Below are 21,470 nucleotides of genomic sequence, written 5' to 3'. Positions count from 1 at the left end.
CTACACTATTTCTTCCTAATCTAATCTTATATTTATAAATAAATAAGGTTTTTCCTTGCCAACACCATCTCCGCTTCAAATTCCCTGGATCCACTGGGGCTGGACCTCAGCAGACCAGTATAACTATCATTGACCTTTTCACTTTCAGAACTGTAAAAGAATAAATTTCTCTTGTTTTAAGCCAGCAAGATTGTATTAGTTTGTTACAGCAGCCTTCAGAAACGAGTACAGAGATTCTGTTCAGGTTTTCCATTCCCTGTTCAACTCCATGCAATTCATGTGAGACTCTATTTTGAAACAGATGGATTCAGAGGAAAAGGTTTGTCCATTAAAACTTTCTTAGAAGAGAAAATGGTTAAAATGTTAGGATTTCCAAGAAATTCTCAGCGAAGACTTCTCTTCTCTGAAAATTAATAGGGAGTGTTGACAAATTTTTAATACGGAATATTTAAACACAGTAGATATTATTGTTTCATGTGAAAACAAAGTCCTGCTGCTGATAAACTCAAATGTACTGATCTACCTAAGATAACTGAGCAGTATATTGGGTATTTATCTGAAAGCCAAAACCTCAAAATTTCATAGTCAAAAATTTGTTTTTCTTTGTAGGAAACATGTTGGAACTATCATGTCTGGAATTATATTTACAGCAGAATTTCAGCTATTCATTCTTCTCTACAAATGCTTCTTTTGTGACCTTTCTGCAACCAATAAGAGAAACTCAGACTATTACAGGAATCTTTCTAAATCACTCCAACTTTCAAAACTTCACCAGGATTTGCCAAGATATCACAAGTAAACTCAAGACGTGCTTCTCATGTTTGGCTTGTGAGTCCAAAGGAAACACTGATTTTATTTTTCAGGAACAAACATCAAAAGGTAAATGTGAAAGAAAAGTGAGAACAAAATTTATCAAGGATAAATAACCTTATTCTGTGAAAAAAAAGTATTAATAATATATTCTAAGTCCAGTGGCCCTGAAACACTCAGCTGTATGGTGCTTGATGAATGACTTACAGGCTTTGGGACAGTAACTTGTTCTTGGTTTACTTTGATTTATCAAAAACAAAATATCCATTCTTAAAATACATCAAAATGCAGCTATAATCCATGTACATTTGATAGCTAAATGATTATTTAGCATGCTCTCTTCAAAAGTACTGAAAAAATTCTAAATAAACTTGTAGGTTCTCATATAAAATCATATTTGGATTCCCCAAGGAGTCCCTGAATCCTCAATGCATTTGTACCTATTCCTGTCTAATATTCATCCACTGTTCATGAATTGTCTTTTTACTTGTTTAACTATCCAGTGAGCCTCTCAAGGGCAGGAAACCTGTCTTTGTTCACGATGATATTTCTAAATCTTAGTATAATGTCTGAACTGAGGCACTTAAAAGATACTTGTTTAATGAATGAATAAACAAATAAAAGAATAATTATGTATTATCTAATCAAACCTTGCATTTATTATCACTGAGAAATTAAATAGTTAATTTACAGCTATGAAATATACTGGTGGCCCCAAGCCCAAGCATCAAATTTAGTGCTTATACCTGTTCAGTGAGACTGCTTGCTGGGCACCCGCAAACTGGCATTTTTCCCATTCTTTCAAAATGGAAACAAAATTTCTTGGCACTGACTTCAGATAAAGTACAATAGGCAAGTCTTTTTTCTAAGAATCTGCCTGCAGTGCAGGAGACACAGGAGACAGTGATTTGATCCCCAGGTTAGGAAGATCCCCTGGAGAAGGAAATGGCAATCCACTCCAGTATTCTTGCCTGGGAAACCCCATGGACAGAGGAGCCCGGCAGGCTACAGTCCATGGGGTCCCAAAGAATCAGATATGACTGAGTGACTAAGCACATACACACACGTTCAAGTAATCCTGTAACTACTGCAGCCTTCTGGGTCAAATGCACCAGAAAGCAATTTGGGGAAATACCTTCATCATGATAGAGAACAATGAAGTATTTTAAGAACTGGAAGCTCACAGATTCTACTTCTCTGCCTCCTTGAAAAGTAAAGCAGTGCATTGATAAGTTATTCTAGTTGCTATGGCTGTGTAGCAATCACCCCCAAACTTAGCGGCTCTAACAACAGCAATCATTTTACTTTTTTCTTTCTTCTTTCCTTCCTTCCTTTCTTTCTCTCTTTTTTCTGGGTCAGGAATTCAGAATGGGCATAACTGGGCATTTCTGGCTTGCAGCATTTCATACTGCTGGAGTTAGACAGTGACTGGAGCTAACACAGGAGTGGGCTAGAGCAGCTACAGGCAAGCTGGGCATTTCTCTCTCTTCTTGTAGTCTCAGAGTTTTTCTATGCGGTCTTTCTTTTTGGGCTAGCTTTGGCTTCCTCACAGCATGGTGGCTTTAAGTCGTTGTTACTTAGTGGCCCAAGGCTCCACCATTAGGGATCCAAAAAACAAGGTAGAAATTGCTTCGTATTTTCTGGCCTTATCATACGATGTAATTTTCTCTGCATTTGATTAGTTCAGTTCAGTTCAGTCGCTCAGTCGTGTCCAACTCTTTGCGACCCTATGAATCGCAGCACGCCAGGCCTCCCTGTCCATCACCAACTCCCGGAGTTCATTTAAACTCACATCCATCGAGTCCGTGATGCCATCCAGCCATCTCACCCTCTGTCATCCCCTTCTCCTTCTGCCCCTAATCCCTCCCAGCATCAGAGTCTTTTCCAATGAGTCAACTCTTCACATGCATGAGGTGGCCAAAGTACTGGAGCTTCAGCTTTAGCATCATTCCCTCCAAAGAAATCCCAGGGCTGATCTCCTTGCAGTCCAAGGGACTCTCGAGAGTCTTCTCCAACACCACAGTTCAAAAGCATCAATTCTTCGGCGCTCAACCTTCTTCACAGTCCAACTCTCACATCATGACTACTGGAAAAACCATAGCCTTGACTAGATGGACCTGAGTCGGCAAAGTAATGTCTCTGCTTTTGAATATGCTATCTAAGTTGGTCATAACTTTTCTTCCAAGGAGTAAGCGTCTTTTAATTTCATGGCTGCAGTCACCATCTGCAGTGATTTTGGAGCCCCAAAAAATAAAGTCTGACACTGTTTCCACTGTTTCCCTATCTATTTCGAGTAGTTAAATCCTTCCATAGAGATTCAAAGGGAAAAGTATTAGACTCCATTTATTTATGGTGGAGTGGCAAAGTTTTAGGTTAACATGTGTGTTACAGGTTGAATTATATTGGAGTTCTAACCTCAGTATCTCAGAATATGCCGTTATTTGGAAATAGGGTAGTTGCGGATGTAAGTAGTTCAGTTTAACGTGTTATAGTGTTAGTCGCTCAGTTGTGTCTGACTCTTTGCCACCCTACGGTCTGCAGCCTGCCAGGCTCCTCTGTCCATGGAATTCTCCAGGCAAGAATACTTGAGTGGGTAACCATTCCCTTCTCTAAGGGATCTTCTCAACCCAAGGATTGAACCTGGGTCTCCTGCATAGCAGGCAGATTCTTTACCGTCTGAACCACCAGGGAAACCCATGGGTAAAGTCATTAGGGTGGGCCCTAATTCAATATGACCGGCAACCTGATTAAAAAAAACTGGGGGGGGGCGGGGATTTGAGAGAGATCGGGGTGATGTTCTACAAGACAAGGAACACTGAAGACTGCCACGAAACCAGCAGAAGCTAGAAGGGAAGTGTGGACAGATTTTTCCTCACAGCCTTCAGAAGGAAGCAACCTTGTCAACACTTTAATCTTGAAAGTGTAGCTTCCAGAACTGTGAGACAATACATTTCTATTGTGTAAGTCACCAGTTTATGGTACTTTGTTATGACAGCCCTAGTATAATGTGGGATGGGAAATAACGCTGTGACCATTTTGGTAAATATAACCTGTCCCACAAGTCATCAGGGAAAATTTTTTTTTTTCCTTTGAGAGGCTCCAAGTGTATTTCAATTTCAGGTAGTTTTCATACTCTTAAAAAAATGTAAGCACTATAATTGTTACTTTTAGGCTGATAACTTCTTGTTTCTACTCTTTTCTTATTGTATAGGAAGGAAGAGATTTAGCTTTGAGGTGCGTGTGTTTTCTTACTATGTACTACTGTTTTTGTGCGTGTGAATAACATTTTGTTAATCTCTTTCTAGTTCTTTTCATGACAGGATCAATGGAAGTGAAGTCAAATAATTTTCACTCACCTTGTCAACATTTTAACTTCACTGTAACTCCTACAGTTGACCACCTGGAGGAATATAATCTTACCTATAATCTAAAAACCCACACTGGAAGGTCAGCAATCAAGGAGGAAGATCCAACTGAGGCAACATCTATAAACCATACTTGTAGAATTATGGAACACCCACATAATTGTATAAACATTTCTTTCCATTTAGAAGTGGATGCAAAAAGTAAGTTTTTAAGGAAATTAGCAGGAAAAGGAGAGTAGAATACAGACACAAACTTAAGTAAGGGCTATCATGCAAGCTTCACTTTAAGTTGAATAGTTGAAGAATTTTATTGATGAAATAACAAGGCTAGAAAGAATGTTAGCTCTTTTACCTGTTTATTTTTCTTTTAAAATGTGTTTTTGTGGAGCACAGCTGTACTCAGAGGCAAAGGAGGCATCTATGGGTTGTTATTTGAGGAACGTTACAAAGACCCTCTGCCCTAGGATAACTCTGGGAGTGCCTATTAGCTGTGTTTGAAGTAATACTATCACACTTGTGTATTAAAGGGTGAGATTTCTTTTTAAATGTAAATATACATGTGCATTGTGCTATGCTATTAAATTTTGAATTGATTTAACATGTCCTTGCTTAGAGCTGAGAAACAGACATGAGAAAAAGGGATTTTTGATGTACTCCTGTGAAGATAGGTGGGGTATAGATTAAGCATTTTGAGTCACTGGAGGACTCTGAGGGAAAAGTAGGAGTCTGGAAGATAAAACTCACGTATATATTAATTCTATTTAAGGTTGATTACCTTCCTAGTCACCCTATTCTGAATTAACACAATTGATTCTCTTTTAAATTAATTTTTATTGGGGTATAGTTGCTTTACAATGTTGTGTATCTACTATACAGCAAAATGAATCAGCCATACATATGCATATATTCCCTCCCATTTGGACCTCCTTTTCATTCAGGACACCACAGTTCATTAAGTTCCCTGTGCCATACAGTATGTTCTTATTAGTGATTTTATATTGTATTTATATAATTTTATATATATTTTCTATAGTATATACTATTATGTATAGTATCACAATTGATCCTTACTACTAAGCAAGGTACCCTCTCTTGATCCACAAACTCTACTCTTGAAAAGCATTTCATGATATTACCATTTAATGAGTGCTTGCTGTATGCCAAGCTGCATGCCAGGTACTGAGGATACAGAGAAGTGTAAATGGGCAAGTAAGTGTCATCAGTGTAACAGGTGCTATGTTAGAATAATTTACTCTGTTTTCTGATGTTCCAAATATATGGAAGTGTTTCAAATTGCCTTAGAATGCTTTTCTAAAGCTTTAATCATTTTAGAGGCCATTTAAAATATTATATTTATCTTAAAGCAAACACAAACATATGATATATATGCATTTTTAAAAGTGAAATATAAGACTTCAAATAAATTTCTCCTGTGAGTTTGCCTGAGGCCCTACAGCCTCTGCATTTAGAGAGTATTTCAAGGTGTGTGTGTGTATGTGTAGGGAGGGTGGGAGACAATCTGAGAAAATCTGAACAGATAGTGGGAGAATCAGGGTAGAGGTTCTGAAAACGCCATATAAAGAAGGTGACTGTGATGAAATCTGAAATATAGAGAGGTTTGGATGACAAATATTTAAAACTTATATTTCAGTGTCTATTTATGTATCTATCTAGTTGCTTTTTATATTTTCTAAAACATTAAGAAGAAATAACCATTGGCATATTGAGAATTTTTGTGTTAATGGAAAAATTCATAAATTCCAAAATGAAGTAGTGATTGACAGCTTTTTTGGGTACATAAATCAGGAAGTTATCAGCGGTATACAGCTATGTACTGTTGTATTTGGGAAAAAGTATACCTATCTTGCCATGTGTAGAAGAGTGAAAATTTATTATGTTTTATTCGGCTGTACAAAGACTAACTTGATTTCCTTTCAAAGTCCTATCTACCCGTGGGCAGGGGAAGCTAAGTTTAGTTTAGTCTGGTAAATTTACTCTGAAACAATAATTTAACCTGTCTCTAGATTTTTTTTCAGATTCCTATCCATTTCCCCTTGGTCCTCTCCAAGATGGTTCCAGGGATGGGGGTAGGGGGCCACATGGAGTGTAGGGAGACACACTCATCTGTTCTCACTGGTGCTTTGGTGGGAACACTGGCTAGCTTGGTCCCAACTGTGTATATTTTGCTATTGCAGTATGATGTTGGTGAACGCACAGTTCTTTTTTCGCAGCTGATCATTGCCCAATGCTCCCTTGGTATTGGGCCCACCTTGGCCTGCTGGTACTGTACATCTTCTGTGCCAGTTAACTGCATGCTTTTATTTTGCTGAGTGAGGTATGGAAGTCTGGCCACTAAACAGCATGGAATGATACTGGGGAGGCTGAGTGCTGCCATCCCAGTCAACCACTACCTTCTCCATTCAGCCTCTTCTTTAAATAAATGTTGACTGAATATTTAATGGACAAATGCACATGGAATGGAGGGGCCTGTGAAAGGGATACCCAGATCATGAGCCCCAGAAGGACAGTCACCCAAGGGTATATATCCTGCTAAGGTGAACAAGTACTACCTGTGATTTACATGCAAGGAAGAGGGTACATAGGTTGGTTTAGAATGTCAGTAGACAATGGTGTTTTGGACATAAGAAAGTCACTCTCCTTTAAGTTACCGATTCCTGGGTCTACTGGCCAGTGTGTCTTTATATGGGACGAAAGGAAATCTTGCTAAGCTATCACTGATGATGATTTTCCTTCCTTGTTGCCTCACTGTCATTTGAATGAACAAATTTTTTTTTTCTACCTGTATCCTTATTCAATCTGGGCGAGGGTAACTACGTTTGTAACTAATGCTTGCATTTGATCTGATCATTGCCAAGTGAGCCCCTGTGGAAAGAAGGTCTGATTAATCATCTACTCAGGCCTCTTACATGCCTCAATCCAGCCTCTTTCTTTGTCTTTCCCTTTCTTCCCCATCCTCATCTTACTCATTGCATCTTTGGTTTGAGGGCACATTTTTTTGGTTGCTTGGCCCAGGGTCAAACTGTTAATCACAAGTGGCTCTGATGCTGGTATTCTGCTTGTTGTGATTCCAACCTAGTGACAGCAAAACTTGCATCGACATAACCTGGAAGTGAAATTAATTCTAGAATCTTGAAATTATCAATAAGCGGATCCCTGGAAACCACTTGGTCATGTTTCTTCATTTAGTATGTTAGGAAAGAACTCAGCAAAGCAAGTGACCCTGTGACAGCGATGGCTATATATTCGACTTCTCAGTTATGGGCAGGATATACAGTAGAATCCAGCTGTATCACCATGGTGCCTCTTATCTGCTGCATCCCACTTTACTGTATTTTTGCTACATTTTTCTTTGCAGATTCTATCTGTTCCATGAAGATCACTTGGTATGTTCTACTTCTATTAGTTTTTATAGTTTTGCTCATCTTCATTATCCACAAAATACTTGAAGGCCACAGAAGAGCGCAGAAGTGGCAGAGTAAGTACTGAAAAATTCACTATTTGGGATAATTTATCTAGTGTCCAGAAGTCCCTAATCTTATCTGTAGATTCCATTTCTTTTTTTGGTTCAATTTACCACTTACTGGGCATCTGTGTATTTAAGTGGTGATTCTAGGTAACTTAAGGGACATAAGCAGAGGTAAGACAGCGCCAGCACTTACGGAGTTTCCTGTGTCTTTCTCCAGCCCAGACAGGTGATTAGGAGGGGGAAGAAAGGCTGGGTTAATTGGAAGGAGTTGGTGGACTGGAGATTGAGCAGAGCTTGGTGGAAGTGAGGCAGAAGAGGGGTAGAAGAATAGGGAATGGTGATAAAGGATTTCAGAATTGGAGGTCTTAAGCTCTAGGCTCTAGGTGATGAGTATGAGCAAGAGTCAATCTATAACAAGTGTTGGGGAGAAAACAGATTTTTGACTGTGAAGCACTAAGATGTGTAATTGGAAATAAGGATAATAGGGATGATATTTAAAAAGAATTAACAACTGATTAGGTATGACAAGGGCATCTACCTATCAGAACAGACATTGACTGTCAGTCACTGTTGCAGTCCTATGGTGTGTACCCATGTATATACTGGCCCTACTGCTGTTTGAGTATGTATACATGACCCTTCTGGCATGTACCCACGAACATACTGGCTGAATATTAAACCTGATGAGTAGTTGGTTTCTTAAGGATAGTATAAAGTGTATCATTACAAGATTAGGCTTTGGAGACGGGTACTTAGTTTAGAATCCTAGGGCTACTACTTACTATTTATGTGACTTTGTGAAACTTACTTACCATGGTTGAGTGTTCCTTTCCGCCTCTGTAAAATGAGATTAATCCCCATTCTTACACAGGGTTGAGGTAAGGATTGAACTAAAGAGATTACATAAGAAGTAGTTCTCAATAAAGGAAAGCAGTATTGTGCTGGTGTAGTATTTCCCAAGACTCTTGTGTTCTTTACCAGGCAAGGCATGTTAGTAGGCAGAACAAATGGTTGCCTCTAGGTTTGAGTGAAAGTGTCATTAATTATTTTGGCTAAGTGTTTGTTGGAGATATTTCTAAAGGCAGTTTCATATCATCTTATCATTGGTACATTAGTATATGAGGTCCTAAACACATTGGTCAGTAATAACATCAATATTCTTCATTTGTAGGATAAACATTTGCAGAGCATTCCCATGAGTTTCTTTTTGTCTTTTTTTTTTACTAGATTCTCAAAGTATACAGACAGGACATGTTCTATTTCTTTTATTTTATAGATGAGCCTCTGAGGCTCAGAGAGATTAAGTGTGTTGTCCAAAGTAATACAGTAATAAAATGACAGAATTAGAATTAAGACCCAGGGTCTTTCTAGTTGTTATTATTTTAAATAAAATATTTTTTACTATTTTAAATAAATGTGTGTCATTTGCAATAGTGCATAGTTTTGAGTTTCTTGATCTATTTTTCTATGAATGGTTCAGTTCAGTCGCTCAGTCGTGTCCGACTCTTTGCGACTCCATGAACCACAGCACGCCAGGCCTCCCTGTCCATCACCAACTCCTGGAGTTCACCCAAACTCATCTCCATTGAGTCGGTGATGCCATCCAACCATCTCATCCTCTGTTGTCCCCTTCTCCTCCTGCCCTCAATCTTTCCCAGCATCAGGGTTTTTTTCAAATGAGTCAGCTCTATGCATGAGGTGGCCAAAGTATTGGAGTTTCAGCTTCAACATCAGTCCTTCCAAAGAACATCCAGGAGTGATCTCATTTAGGATGGACCAGCTGGATCTCCTTGCAGTCCAAGGGACTATCAAGAGTCTTCTCCAACAACACAGTTCAAAAGCATCAATTCTTCAGCACTCAGCTTTCTTTATAGTCCAACTCTCACATCCATACATGACCACTGGAAAAACCATAGCCTTGACTAGATGGACCTTTGCTGACAAAGTAATGTCTCTGCTTTTCAATATGCTGTCTAGGTTGGTCATAACTTTCCTTCCAAGGAGTAAGCATCTTTTAATTTCATGGCTGTAATCACCATCTGCAGTGATTTTGGAGCCCAGAAAAATAAAGTCAGCCACTGTTTCCGCTGTTTCCCCATCTATTTGCCATGAAGTGATGGGACCAGATGCCATGATATTAGTTTGCTGAATGTTGAGCTCTAAGCCAACTTACATATTAGAAAAGAGAGAGATAGAAGCCAGATGGAGAAAAGGTCTAGAAAGAGATCAATAGTGGGGAGTGACATGTTTTTAGGAACATCTACCTAAATGATGGGATTACTGGCTTTCAAAAGCTTGCCTTGCAAATCCAACATATGAAGTAGTGAAAATTATCATGCCATTTAGGACATTAAATATTAAATATATGTCAAATATTCTGTATATCATATCTATTATACATAACAAAATAATATTCTGCATATAAGAATAGATGCACAATGGCACTTATGGCAGTGGAGAAGCCGTTGGTTTTAGAAAGTATCTACTTGTTAATGGAAAATAACAATAAGAAAAAGCTCAATGTCTTATTAATCCAGGCTCTGCTATGAATGGCCTATTTTCCTTGGTAATCCTTGGAACCAACATGGGGAATATATATTAAGAATAAGCTTGCTTATCATCTAAATATTTAATATCTTTTCTTGGAATAGGTCATAAATACAAACCTACATCTGTCCTCTTACGAGGAAGTGATTCTGAGAAACTACGAACATTGAACGTGCGGGTTGTTTCAGGTGAGTTCTGTGATGTCCAAACAGAGCCCTGCCTGTGAAATTCCAATGTGTCACCATTTCACTATAGACACAAGATAGAGTGATCTGAGCTCACTTAAATTAGTCTTGTAGCTGGAAGAAAGGAGCCATGAGCAAATGAAATCCAGTATAATGTGTCTTATTATCAGGGGACAGTTATGATAAAAACTACTTCCTTAAATAATGGAAAGTTGGCTTAACTGGCAAGAAGAAATTCATGTGAGTAGGCAGAGGAGAGAAAGCAATAAGGAATAAGCCTCAGGTTTATTTTTAAATGAGACAAGATACCATTATTCCTTGGAATTGCAAGAAGTAATTGCAGAGTGGGCATAGTTTTGCTGGAGTCTTCACTTAGCAGAGGGTGTCATTGTACAAAGAGAACGTCTAATAGCCCCAATTAAAAAGTCCCCTGTCCTCTCCTGAGAGCTAGAAACGGAATAAGGGAATCCTAATTAGAGCAGCTGAGGGGGCTGTGAGCACAGATGCTGTGGTTCGATCTCATTCTTCTAATTGTGAAGCCTCTTTCTGAATTCAAATTGTCAAACCATATTAAAGAGAGAGAGAGAATACAACATGGGCAAAACTTTTTCATCAGGGAGAAATATTGGCCTCGACTCAGAAAACCAGAGAATTATGACTGGTGTTCCCATAGCTCCTGGTGCACAGCCAGGGAGCAGGTGCCTTCACATTTTATGAGAAGTTCGATAAGGAAGCTTCATGTCTGCTGTGTAAACAATTTTCAAAAACAAGAGGAAACCAAACCCTGAGCCCTCACCACAGCTACATTTGTAACCACATGGAGAGTTGCACAGCATTTCACTGGAAAATATGCTCTGGGAACTTTCTTAGTTTTTTTAAACTGGGAAGTACTCAGAGCCCTAATTTGAGAAAAAAAATTGGGTTGGGTGCCCCTAAAGAGCTCAATTAAAAAGAAACTTAGACTTTCTACGCTCATCATTAGCAGTAAAATGGTTAACCTATGGCGAATAAGAAGCTTTAGCTAAGTCATCATTTGACATCAGCAATGTACATGAACTTGGGCAAACTCCGGGTGACGGTGAAGGAAGGCCTGGCATGCAGCAGTCCATGGGGTCGCAAAGAGTCAGACACAACTGGGTGACTTGGACAGCAACAACAAAAAGGAGGGGAAGGTTGATGAAAACTGCATGCAGTCAGTGCCAATTTTGTTTGATGAATGAAATAGACAACATAGGGTGGTTTCAAATGGCAAAAGTAACGTTTCTTTGTGGCATAGCCTCTGCTCGCCCTTCTTACCCAGTGCCTGTGCCTGCTGTTCACGGGCCAGGCATGTTTTAATCCAGTGCTCCTGGGCTTTGGATCAACTTAGGAATTCTGGTACTTTCTCATTTTAAGTCATAATTCTGAGCCCTGTAGCCTTGTCTGAAAAAAAGTCAGTAGTTCCCCTGTCAACCTGTAAATTCAGGGGAAACACAAATTTAAAGTACTAGCTAACCACAAGACTCACCTCACAGGTTCTATTTATGAGCCTGTGATTTTCATGCACCAGAGGAATCTGCCTCGGCCATCCTTTCCCTTTAATGGTTCTCATTAAAAATCCTCTGACTTTATTACCAGGCATATAATATTAATGTTTAGAGTGGGCCAAGGGGTGATGGCCTTTTGTTAAAAAAAAAAACAACAACAAAAAACAAGGGGTCTTTGGAAGCTTAGCATCTAAAAGGGAGGAAGAAGCAGATGCTTTCTTGTTATAAATATTCCTTTAACCTAAATGCAGTTTCCCCCTCCCATGATAAGTTGCTCTTTCTGAGAGAGAAATGGGAAGGAAATAATGTCTCCCCTGAGTGCTGTTTCTAAGGCCTCTCTTTGTAATGATGGATGATCGGCAACAGTGAGAATCTAAGGGAAAAAATGTGCCAGCATGATTCTCTGAAGAAGCAGTAACATGAGTGAAAAAGTAAAAAAAAAGTAGTTCAAAGAGAACAGTGACTATAGTCAGATTCAGCAGAGCAGCTTGCTGTCAGCCCTGCCTGTACGTTCCAGAAGGTCTCTTTAGTTGCTCATGTATTACAAAATAAGTATTGTGACACACATACACACAGAGATATAGATAGCTCACACCCTCAAGGAGAAATAACACCCTTGCACTGCACGGGGCCCGGCACGTGCCGGGGGCACGGTGAACACAGGTGAAATAAATAAGCCTCATCGCTACAGAAAGAGAAGTCATACAGAATCAATTCTCAAGCTTCTGTGTGTCTCCAATATTTTCTCTCTTGCTTGGGGGAAGTGTGGTGCCTTCTGTTGTCTGCCTTGACATTCTTCTATTTTACATTTTATTCACTTGACTATATTCTTTTCACACAGGTGATGACTCTGTCTTATTCATCTTTGGATTCTTGTCCCTAGCATAGTATCTGGCATGTAGTTCATGCACAATAAAAGCTTATTAAATTCCACAAACCCTAAGGGGAAATGAGTGTAGAGTAAAAGGAGCAGTTGAATGAGAAATGAACCTTGGGGGTGGGGAAAGGTGAAAACAAATGGAGAGACAGAATGATCAAGGGAACATAATTTCATTTCATTAAAGAACACAAAATGCACTTTGTAGAATTGCTAAGGATATCAAAGGATAATAAAAAACATTTTGAAGAAATTTTGAGAAGCATGCAAAAGTAACTTGGAGATTCATCCATAAAAACAGTGCTTAATGAGTTGACTCCCTTGGGAGATGAAGGCCAGGGTAGTGTATCTGAATCATTGGGTGCAAACAATAGAAACCAACTTGGCTGATTTGGCAGAAAGGAAATTTATGGGAAAAGCAGTAGAGAAACCATGGAAGCAACAAGAACATTAGGTAATCTAAGCTTGTGCAGGAGTTGAGGGGACAGGCAGCCAAAACATGACTGGTGTTACCCCATAGGAATGGTCTGTTGAGAATGCCTCTGCTGATATCCACACCGGATGCTCCCTCTGGGTTGCCAGAGCTCCCTTTTGACCACCTAGCCACTTTGCATCACTGTCCAGGATTGCAAGCCCCACAGAGGGGTATCTGGTTGACTGAATGAAGGCACAGATTGGTACTCTGGGTACCAGGAAGCAGGGAGAGGGGATGTCTGCCCCTCTAACTTCCTGCATACTTGCGAGTGCCCCTGAGATGGCCACATACTGGACAGCCAACAAATACATATCTATGTGCACGACAGCAGGTTCCTAGGAGTTGAGCCTCCTCCACTGCATGGGTCAGCCAAGGGAGTTCTATCATCTCGTTCTATACTATGTCTATCAAAAACGGTGAGATCTTTAAAACTTGAAATTCTGTCCTTTCAAATATTCAACCAAAATATATTGAACACTTACTCTGAGCCAGAAATGGTGCTAAGCATTGCTGACACAGTGCTCGTACCACAGTGCGGTCTCTGCCTTCACAGAGCTGAGGCCACCCTTCAGGAGATTCAACCCCTGGTTCCTTAGGAGAAGGGAAGCTAATTAAACTATACAAACTCAGTAACCCCCTTGATGTGCACAGTACTTTCACACACATCATTTTATATCATTTCATAAGAACCTCACTTTTTTTTCCTGATGAGAAAAACGGAAGCTAAGAGAGTTTAAAGTAACTGACCCACTGCCAGATCCTAGCAGGGTCAGGGTTCAAACTCGGTTCTAACCAGTGGTTGCACTTTCCAGCACATCGCTTAATGGCAATGATGAACCGGGAAGTTTACTGCTGGTTCAGATCAAAACTCTTCTCACTCTTTAGATGTAAAAGAGCTGGAAACCGAGATGAAACATTTTCTCTATAATGTAGCAGGAGTTGTGTGAGACAGTGTGAGTCATCCTCAAAGTAACATTTCAGCACTGACAGTTAATGTGGGTGGGTTTTGAAGAACCACAAAGCAAAGAAAATGGAATTTTATCATGAATGAGAATTGCTAAATACCAAAAGGAGGCGGATGACCTTGTAATATATATTACTCCCAAATAAAACTGATGGCAGTGTAAAATTATAATTTGCAACATGTTTAAGGCCAGTATAAAGATTAAGCAGGTTTCAGTTTTATGCAGAAGATAAATTACTGGTACCAGATGTCCAGCAACCAAGCAAGATAACATGAAAATTTAATTTTTACTTGCTTAACTATAATATTTATGACTCTTAAAATACAGATTTGGGTTCATAAAATAGTAAAGGTTATAGCCATCTGCTTGGTTGCAGAATAGATCAAGAAGCAGAGGGTGACTCTACATGTAGGAGGAAATTCGTAAGAGTGAAGAATCCATAGGCTAAATAAGATGATTTACTCTGTTCATTCACTGAGTGAATCTATGCGACAGCCATTTGTGCCAGGTCTGAAAAAACATGGTAAAACATTTTGCAGATGAACATCTTCATCTGTACAAAACTTTCCCTGCCTGACCCACCCTACCCCCGGTCACCACCTCCCTTGCAAACCTTCCCCTTTCCCACCCTGCCTTTGTCTGATTAACTCCAACCCTGCTTTTCTTTAATCTTGGCTTAACTAACCCTTTCTCAGGGAAGTGTCTCAGATTTGGTGGACAAAGTAAACTACACCCTGATAACATAACACATCTTTTTTGTGGCAATTATCACTGTTGTTCTTTCATGTTTCTGTTATTACTTATTGATGTCTCTCCTGTGAGCCAGTTAGCACCTTGTGATCAGGACACTACCTGATAATACTCATTGCTGCATCCCCAGCTCATAGTACAGTGTATAGAAGAGTTCATAACGGGTACCCAATAAATATTTGTGAAATAAATACAACCCTGTGTTGTCTATGTTGAAAGAATGGCTGCTGTCATCTTACAAAGACCTTTTCCTCCTAAACTATAACTTTTGATAATGCCTACCCAAAATAACAAAAGGAGAATGGTTAAACACTTAATCAGTTTCATTCCTTGGAGTATTAAGGATACCTGCAGTGTCAATGAATCAGATACTGAGTCAACGACTCAGAATATTAGCACCTATCTGTTCAAGAAGCTTTTCCCCCTCTTTAATTGCTAATTCTAGATCATGCTGCAGTCATTTCCCCAGCCCACCATCCGCATTTGATTCTCTCACTGGCCAGATTCGGAACAGCTAGGTAGTTTTAGGATCACTGTTAATAAAAACAGATGGAGCCTTGAACATAGCAGGGAGTTGGCACCTTGAATAATGGAAGTGTGTTTTAAGGCACCATAATTGGTTCTATTAGCCCTAAAAGGCTACTAGCTATCTTGGGCTTGCACAAAAGTGCCCATGTTTTCATGTGATGGAAAGGTCAGAATGATGCATAGCAATATTGAAATTCTATATTCCTATGACAATTAGATCTTCATGACCCAGATAACCACGATGGTATGATCACTCACCTAGAGCCAGACATCCTGGAATGCGAAGTTAAGTGGGCCTTAGGAAGCATCACTATGAACAAAGCTAGTGGAGGTGATGGAATTCCAGTTGAGCTATTTCAAAACCTAAAAGATGATGCTGTGAAAGTGCAGCACTCAATATGCCAGCAAATTTGGAAAACTCAGCAGTGGCCACAAGACTGGAAAAGGTCAGTTTTCATTCCAATCCCAAAGAAAGGCAATGCCAAAGAATGCACAAACTACCACACAATTGCACTCATCTTACATGCTAGCAAAGTAATGCTCAAAATTCTCCAAGCCAGGGTTCAACAGTATGTGAATCATGAACTTTCAGATGTTCAAGCTGGATTTAGGAAACGCAGAGGAACCAGAGATCAAATTGCCAACATCCTCTGGATCATCAAAAAAGGAAGAGAGTTCCAGAAAAACATGTTACTTCTACTTTATTGACTATGCCAAAGCCTTTGCCTGTGTGGATCATCACAAACTGTGGAAAATTCAAGAGATGGGAATACCAGGCCACCTGACCTGCCTCCTAAGAAATCTGTATGCAGGCCAAGATGCAACAGTTAGAACTGGACATGGAACAACAGACTGGTTCCAAATCGGGAAAGCAGTATGCTAAGGCTGTATATTGACACCCTGCTTATTTAACTTACTTGCAGAGTGAAAGTGAAGGTGAAGTTGCTCAAACGTCTGACTCTTTGCGACCGCATGGACTGTAGCCTACCAGGCTCCTCCCTCCATGGGATTCTCCAGGCAAGAGTACTGGAGTGGGTTGCCATTTCCTTCTCCAGGGGATCTTCCTGACCCAGGGATTGAACCCTGGTCTCCCGCATTCCAGGCAGATGCTTTAACCTCTGAGCCACCAGGGAAGCCCAAATGCTGGGCTGGAAGAAGCACAAGATGGAATCAAGATTGCTGGGAGAAATATCAATAACCTTAGATATGCAGATGACACCACCCTTATGGCAGAAAGCAATGAAGAACTAAAAAGCCTCTTGATGAAAGTGAAAGAGGAGAATGAAAAGGCTGGCTTAAAACTCAACATTCAGAAAACTAAGATCATGGCATCTTGTCCCATCACTTCATGGAAAATAGATAGGGCAACAATGGAAACAGTGAGAGACTTTATCTTTTGGGGGGCTCCAAAATCACTGTAGATGGTGACTGCACCCATGAAATTAAAAGATGGTTGCTCCTTGGAAGAAAAGCTATGACCAACCTAGACAGCATATTAAAAAGCAGAGACATTACTTTGACAACAAAGGTCCATCTAGTCAAAGCTATGGTTGTTCCAGTAGTCATGTATGGATGTGAGAGTAAGACTATAAAGAAAGCTGAGTGCCAAAGAATTGATGCTTTTGAACTGGTGTTGGAGAAGACTCTTGAGAGTCCCTTGGACTGCAAGGAGATCCAACCAGTCCATCCTAAAGGAAATCAGTTCTGAATATTCATTGGAAGGACTGAAGCTGAAGCTGAAACTCCAGTACTTTGGCCACCTGATGCGAAGAACTGACTCATTGGAAAAGACCCTGATGCTGGGAAAGATTGAAGGCAGGAGAAGGGGATGATAGAGGATGAATGGTTGGATGGCATCACCAACACAATGGACATGAGTTTGAGTAAGTTCTGGGAGTTGGTGGCGGACAGGGAAGCCTGGCATGCTGCAGTGTGTGGGGTCACAAAGAGTTGGACATGACTGAGCAACTGAACTGAACTGATGACAATTAGAAGAAATCATTAAGACGGAAAGATTTTTTTGAAGCCAGCTTAGAGAACTGAATAAGAATCACCGAACCATCTGAGAACGTCCACATCTGTCTTGCCCGAAGTAATCTGTGAGGATTAACTTGAATTCATCCATTTTTAGAGAGGCTCTAAAAATTTTTACCTTTATTTTCCTTAAGGCAGCCACACTAGCTTTGCCAAAGTCACAAGGAAACGATCTCGATAGTTCTGTTTCAGTACTTGGTCCGCTTTGAAGGAACATGGCAGGTGAGGCCCAAGCCCGGTTGGGCCACTGCCCTCAAGGCCACACAGGTTCACAGAGGTAACTTACCTGGTCCAGCGCCTTCCTTCAGGCCTCTTGGCTCAGCCTCCTGGAATGGCAGCAGGATCTATGGCTGTGTAACCCAGCTCACACCAACAGTTGATAAAACCAGAAGAGCAGAGTATTAATTCCCAAAGAGAAAACACAGCTGAGAGAAATATGGACCAAAACGCTTCTGACAGCACGCACCTGTGTTCTCTTTTCTTAGAACCACGTGGGAAGTCAAATCACAGCCAAGGCTTGTTTGCCAGGTCTTCAAGTGGATTCTTTTGCTAACATAGTTTCAGGAACCTTATTCCCTGTTTTAGAGGAAGCCTAATTGGCTCGTTTCACACAGCACTTTTAACATTTAACAGGTTTTAGCCTAGGGGTAATTTCTGAAGATAACTTAGCCATGTTTGTGCTCTGGTTATGGGTTGATTTTCTAGATTAACTCTCACAGGGCACTCTTGTTTTCCTTATCTCCAAATTCCTGGGTGGCACCTCAAGAGGTTTTGTCCAGCTTGAACCCACAGCCTTTTTTTTTTTCCCAAAGAAACACAGGCACGGATAAGTTAAATAACATTCCTTCAGTCATTCAACAGGTATTTATTGAGTACCTGTTATGTGTCATGCTCCAAGATGGAGTTCTGGGGAGTAAATTGAGCAAAAAAATACAAACTTTGTACCCTGGAGGCAGACAAATAAGGAATTACAACAAAACTAGATACATTCTCCTTTGGGGAAGTAGAGGTCACAGAGGGTCATAGGACACCTAAGTTTGTTTTGTTCTCCTTGTTTTTCCTTTTGGCTTTCCAATTCAGTAACCAAGTAAAATTTAGCTGAACAAGTACTTTTACAGAAGAGAAGATAAAAAATTTGATGTGGCAAATTCCCTTAGTAGCCAAGAGAGCCTGAGTAGGATGGGGAAGTTTTAGATATTTCTTTAGTGTGGAAGACATACCCTGTGTTTCACATGAAAATCATCAGGAACAAAGCGAAGGAAACACCTCATAAATTTCTGTTACTCAGTGGGAATCAAGAATTACTTTGGAAGGACAAGCTGAGGTTAGAGACTAAATATCACAGATATGAAGCATTTTGAAAAGTGATAAAAAATTTTTAAAAAGAAGAAGAAACATCATCAGAGGTCACCCTGGCCATTGTCATGGGTGGAGTGATAGGGGCTTTATTTGAGAACATAAAGCATGTGGTTTTATTTTTAATCAAAATTTCTATTGTTGGAAATCCATTTTGTTCACTAGATTCAGTCAGGTCAAAACTCAGACCAGGGTTCTTTCTAAATTTTTAGGCTCCGCTGAGGCTCTTATAAAAAGTCAAAGAAATGTTTGGTTCAGAGATTTGACAAATTCATGAAAAGACCTTTATGAAGTTTTAAAATATTTCAGACTGCTTCTGCTGCATTAAGTAGTGTTGCTAAATGAATATGATTTGAAAGAAGCTATTTTTCAGTGTAAAACTAGAAAAAATATCACCTGTTTTAGCTATTCTGAAGAAGGTATTAAAATGACAGATATCCTACCTTTTTGCCTTTTAATCAATTTTTCTGAAGTTTTCCTATTAGCATATAAGTTACATGACTTTGGATACTAGGAGAAAAAGAAGATAATGTTCCACTAGAGAGTTACTTGAACTAGTTGTCATTTTGACAAATAATGACTTTCTGAATTATAGTTATACCACACTATAAAACATCAGGAAACCGAATAAATAAGCAAATGATGAGCAGTTTGACTTTCAAACCAAAAGGACTCTGTTAATTTTCTTCGATAACTATTTGGTTCCATGAATAGGCTCTTTTGAGATTTTAACCTTTAAAAATTATTCTCTCTAAATCTCAAATTTTGGAAGGTTATAAGATGTTTTACCAGCAGGGAAGGAGTGGGGAGGAATAGATTAGGCATTTGGGATGAACATATACATGCTCAGTCACTCAGTCGTGTCTGACTCTTTGTGACCCCATGAATTGCAGCACGCCAGGCCTCCCTGTCCATCACCAAATCCCGGAATCCACCCAAACCCATGTCCATCGAGTTGGTTATGCCATCCAGCCATCTCATCCTCTGTCGTCCCCTTTTCCTCTTGCCCTCAATCTTTCCCAGCATCAGGGTCTTTTCCAATGAGTCAGCTCTTTGCTTCAGGTGGCCAAAGTATTGGAGTTTCAGCTTCAACATCACTGCTATATTTAAAATAGACAACCAACAAGGACCTACTGTATAGCACAGGGAACTCTGCTTAATAGTCTGCAATAACCTAAATGGGAAAAGAGTTTGAAAAAAGAGTAGAAACATCTATATGTATAACAGAATCATTTTGTCATACACTTTAACATTGTTAATCAATTATACTCCAATATAAAATAAAAATTAAAAAAAGATACTTTGTCAAAGATGTCTAAACAATTATTCACATGGACGTTCCTTCTGAAACTTTAATGTGCATCAGAATCAACCATCAAAGGCCCCCTGGGCCATTAAGAAGATAGATCTGGGGCAGGGTTCTAGAGCCTGCGCTTTAAATTACCACTGCTGGGGATTTTCAGGCCAAGGCTCTGTTGATCACTTTATTTGTTTTCTATTGCTGTGTAACAAAATACCACAAACCTAGTGGCTTAAGACTACGTACCTTCATTATCTTACAGTTTCTGTGGGTCAGAAATTTGGGTACTGTTCTGCTGCATTCCAGGGACTCATAAGCTTGAAGTCAAGATGCGAGCTGGCCTGTTTTGTCATCTGAAGGGTTTCCTTCCAAGTTGGTTCATGTTGTTGGCAGAATTCATTTATTTGAGGATGTAGACTGAAGGCCCTGGCTTCTTAACTGGCTCTCACCACCAGACACCACCCCCAGGTCCTAGAGGCCACCTGCAGAGCCCTGCTATAGACCCTTTACATACACAGTTCACAACATGGCAGCTTGCTTCTTTGAGCCCAGTGAGGGATCCTCCCTGATGGCAGGGAAGGCCAAGTCTCTCTTTTAAAGGCTTTCGAATCAGACCCACTCAGGATAGACTCTCTCAAAATCAACTGATTTGGGATGTTAATTAACCTGCAAAAGCTCTTCATCTTTGTGTAACCTAGTCACAGGAATGAGATCCTATTACAGTCCTGCCCATGCTCAAGGGAGGAGAATTAAAGGGGGACATGTACACCAGGAGTGGGAATCTTGGGGGCTGTTGTAGAATTCTTCCTACCACAACCACCCTTGAGAAGGACAGGTTTAAAAAGACAAAAACCACAGACCCCCGGGGATTTTCCATGTGAGAGAAATAAGGCTGATAGATCTAGCCCCGTGAGTGCAGTTGGCCCTTACCAACAAAAGAGCCCATGAAACGTTAGACAATTCAGGACTTTAGTAAATGATGAAAGTGGCTTATCACATTAGTAGGACTACAAAAAATTGCTGAATGTATAATGCTTGGACAACTGACTAATCAGAAAAAAAAATTACGTAATCCAGAGCTCACACTAACACTACAGTAAATTTCAAACACGTTAATGATTTTAATAGTAACATGAAACCACAAAAAAGAAGGAACAATGGTAGAATTCATTTATAATGAACTGCAAAACTAATCATGACGCAAAACTCAGCTAAATCGCTAATAAATTTGACCATGTGTAAAAGAAAGTACCGGAGAAGGCAAT

At 39.9% G+C, this 21,470-nt stretch overlaps 2 protein-coding genes across 41 annotated transcripts in view; one reads left to right on the top strand and one right to left on the bottom strand.

Moving 5' to 3' along the window:
* Window positions 1-18,019, bottom strand: part of KLHL5 (kelch like family member 5) — a 148,196-nt gene extending 130,177 nt beyond the window's left edge. The window contains exon 1 of the mRNA XM_069593889.1: window positions 17,836-18,019. The gene's annotated coding sequence lies outside the window, so the exon portion shown is untranslated. The remainder of the gene's footprint in view (window positions 1-17,835) is intronic.
* TMEM156 (transmembrane protein 156) overlaps window positions 1-21,470 on the top strand; it is a 62,514-nt gene that overhangs the window by 14,646 nt on the left and 26,398 nt on the right. For 35 of the 40 annotated variants that reach the window (XR_011257735.1, XR_011257725.1, XR_011257731.1 and 32 more), the window contains 4 exons: window positions 610-879; window positions 4,116-4,376; window positions 7,552-7,671; window positions 10,314-10,397. Coding sequence is in view for 10 of the 40 variants with exons in the window: in XM_069593899.1 (XP_069450000.1) it covers window positions 610-879; window positions 4,116-4,376; window positions 7,552-7,671; window positions 10,314-10,397 (735 nt within the window). In the remaining 30 variants the exon portion in view is untranslated. The remainder of the gene's footprint in view (window positions 1-609; window positions 880-4,115; window positions 4,377-7,551; window positions 7,672-10,313; window positions 10,398-21,470) is intronic. The other 5 variants (XR_011257743.1, XR_011257742.1, XM_069593907.1 and 2 more) reach the window with 1 other exon arrangement.

This window comes from Ovis canadensis, chromosome 6, assembly GCF_042477335.2.
Source record: "Ovis canadensis isolate MfBH-ARS-UI-01 breed Bighorn chromosome 6, ARS-UI_OviCan_v2, whole genome shotgun sequence".
Lineage (NCBI taxonomy): Eukaryota > Metazoa > Chordata > Mammalia > Artiodactyla > Bovidae > Ovis > Ovis canadensis.
This window is presented reverse-complemented; position numbering and strand designations above follow the sequence as displayed.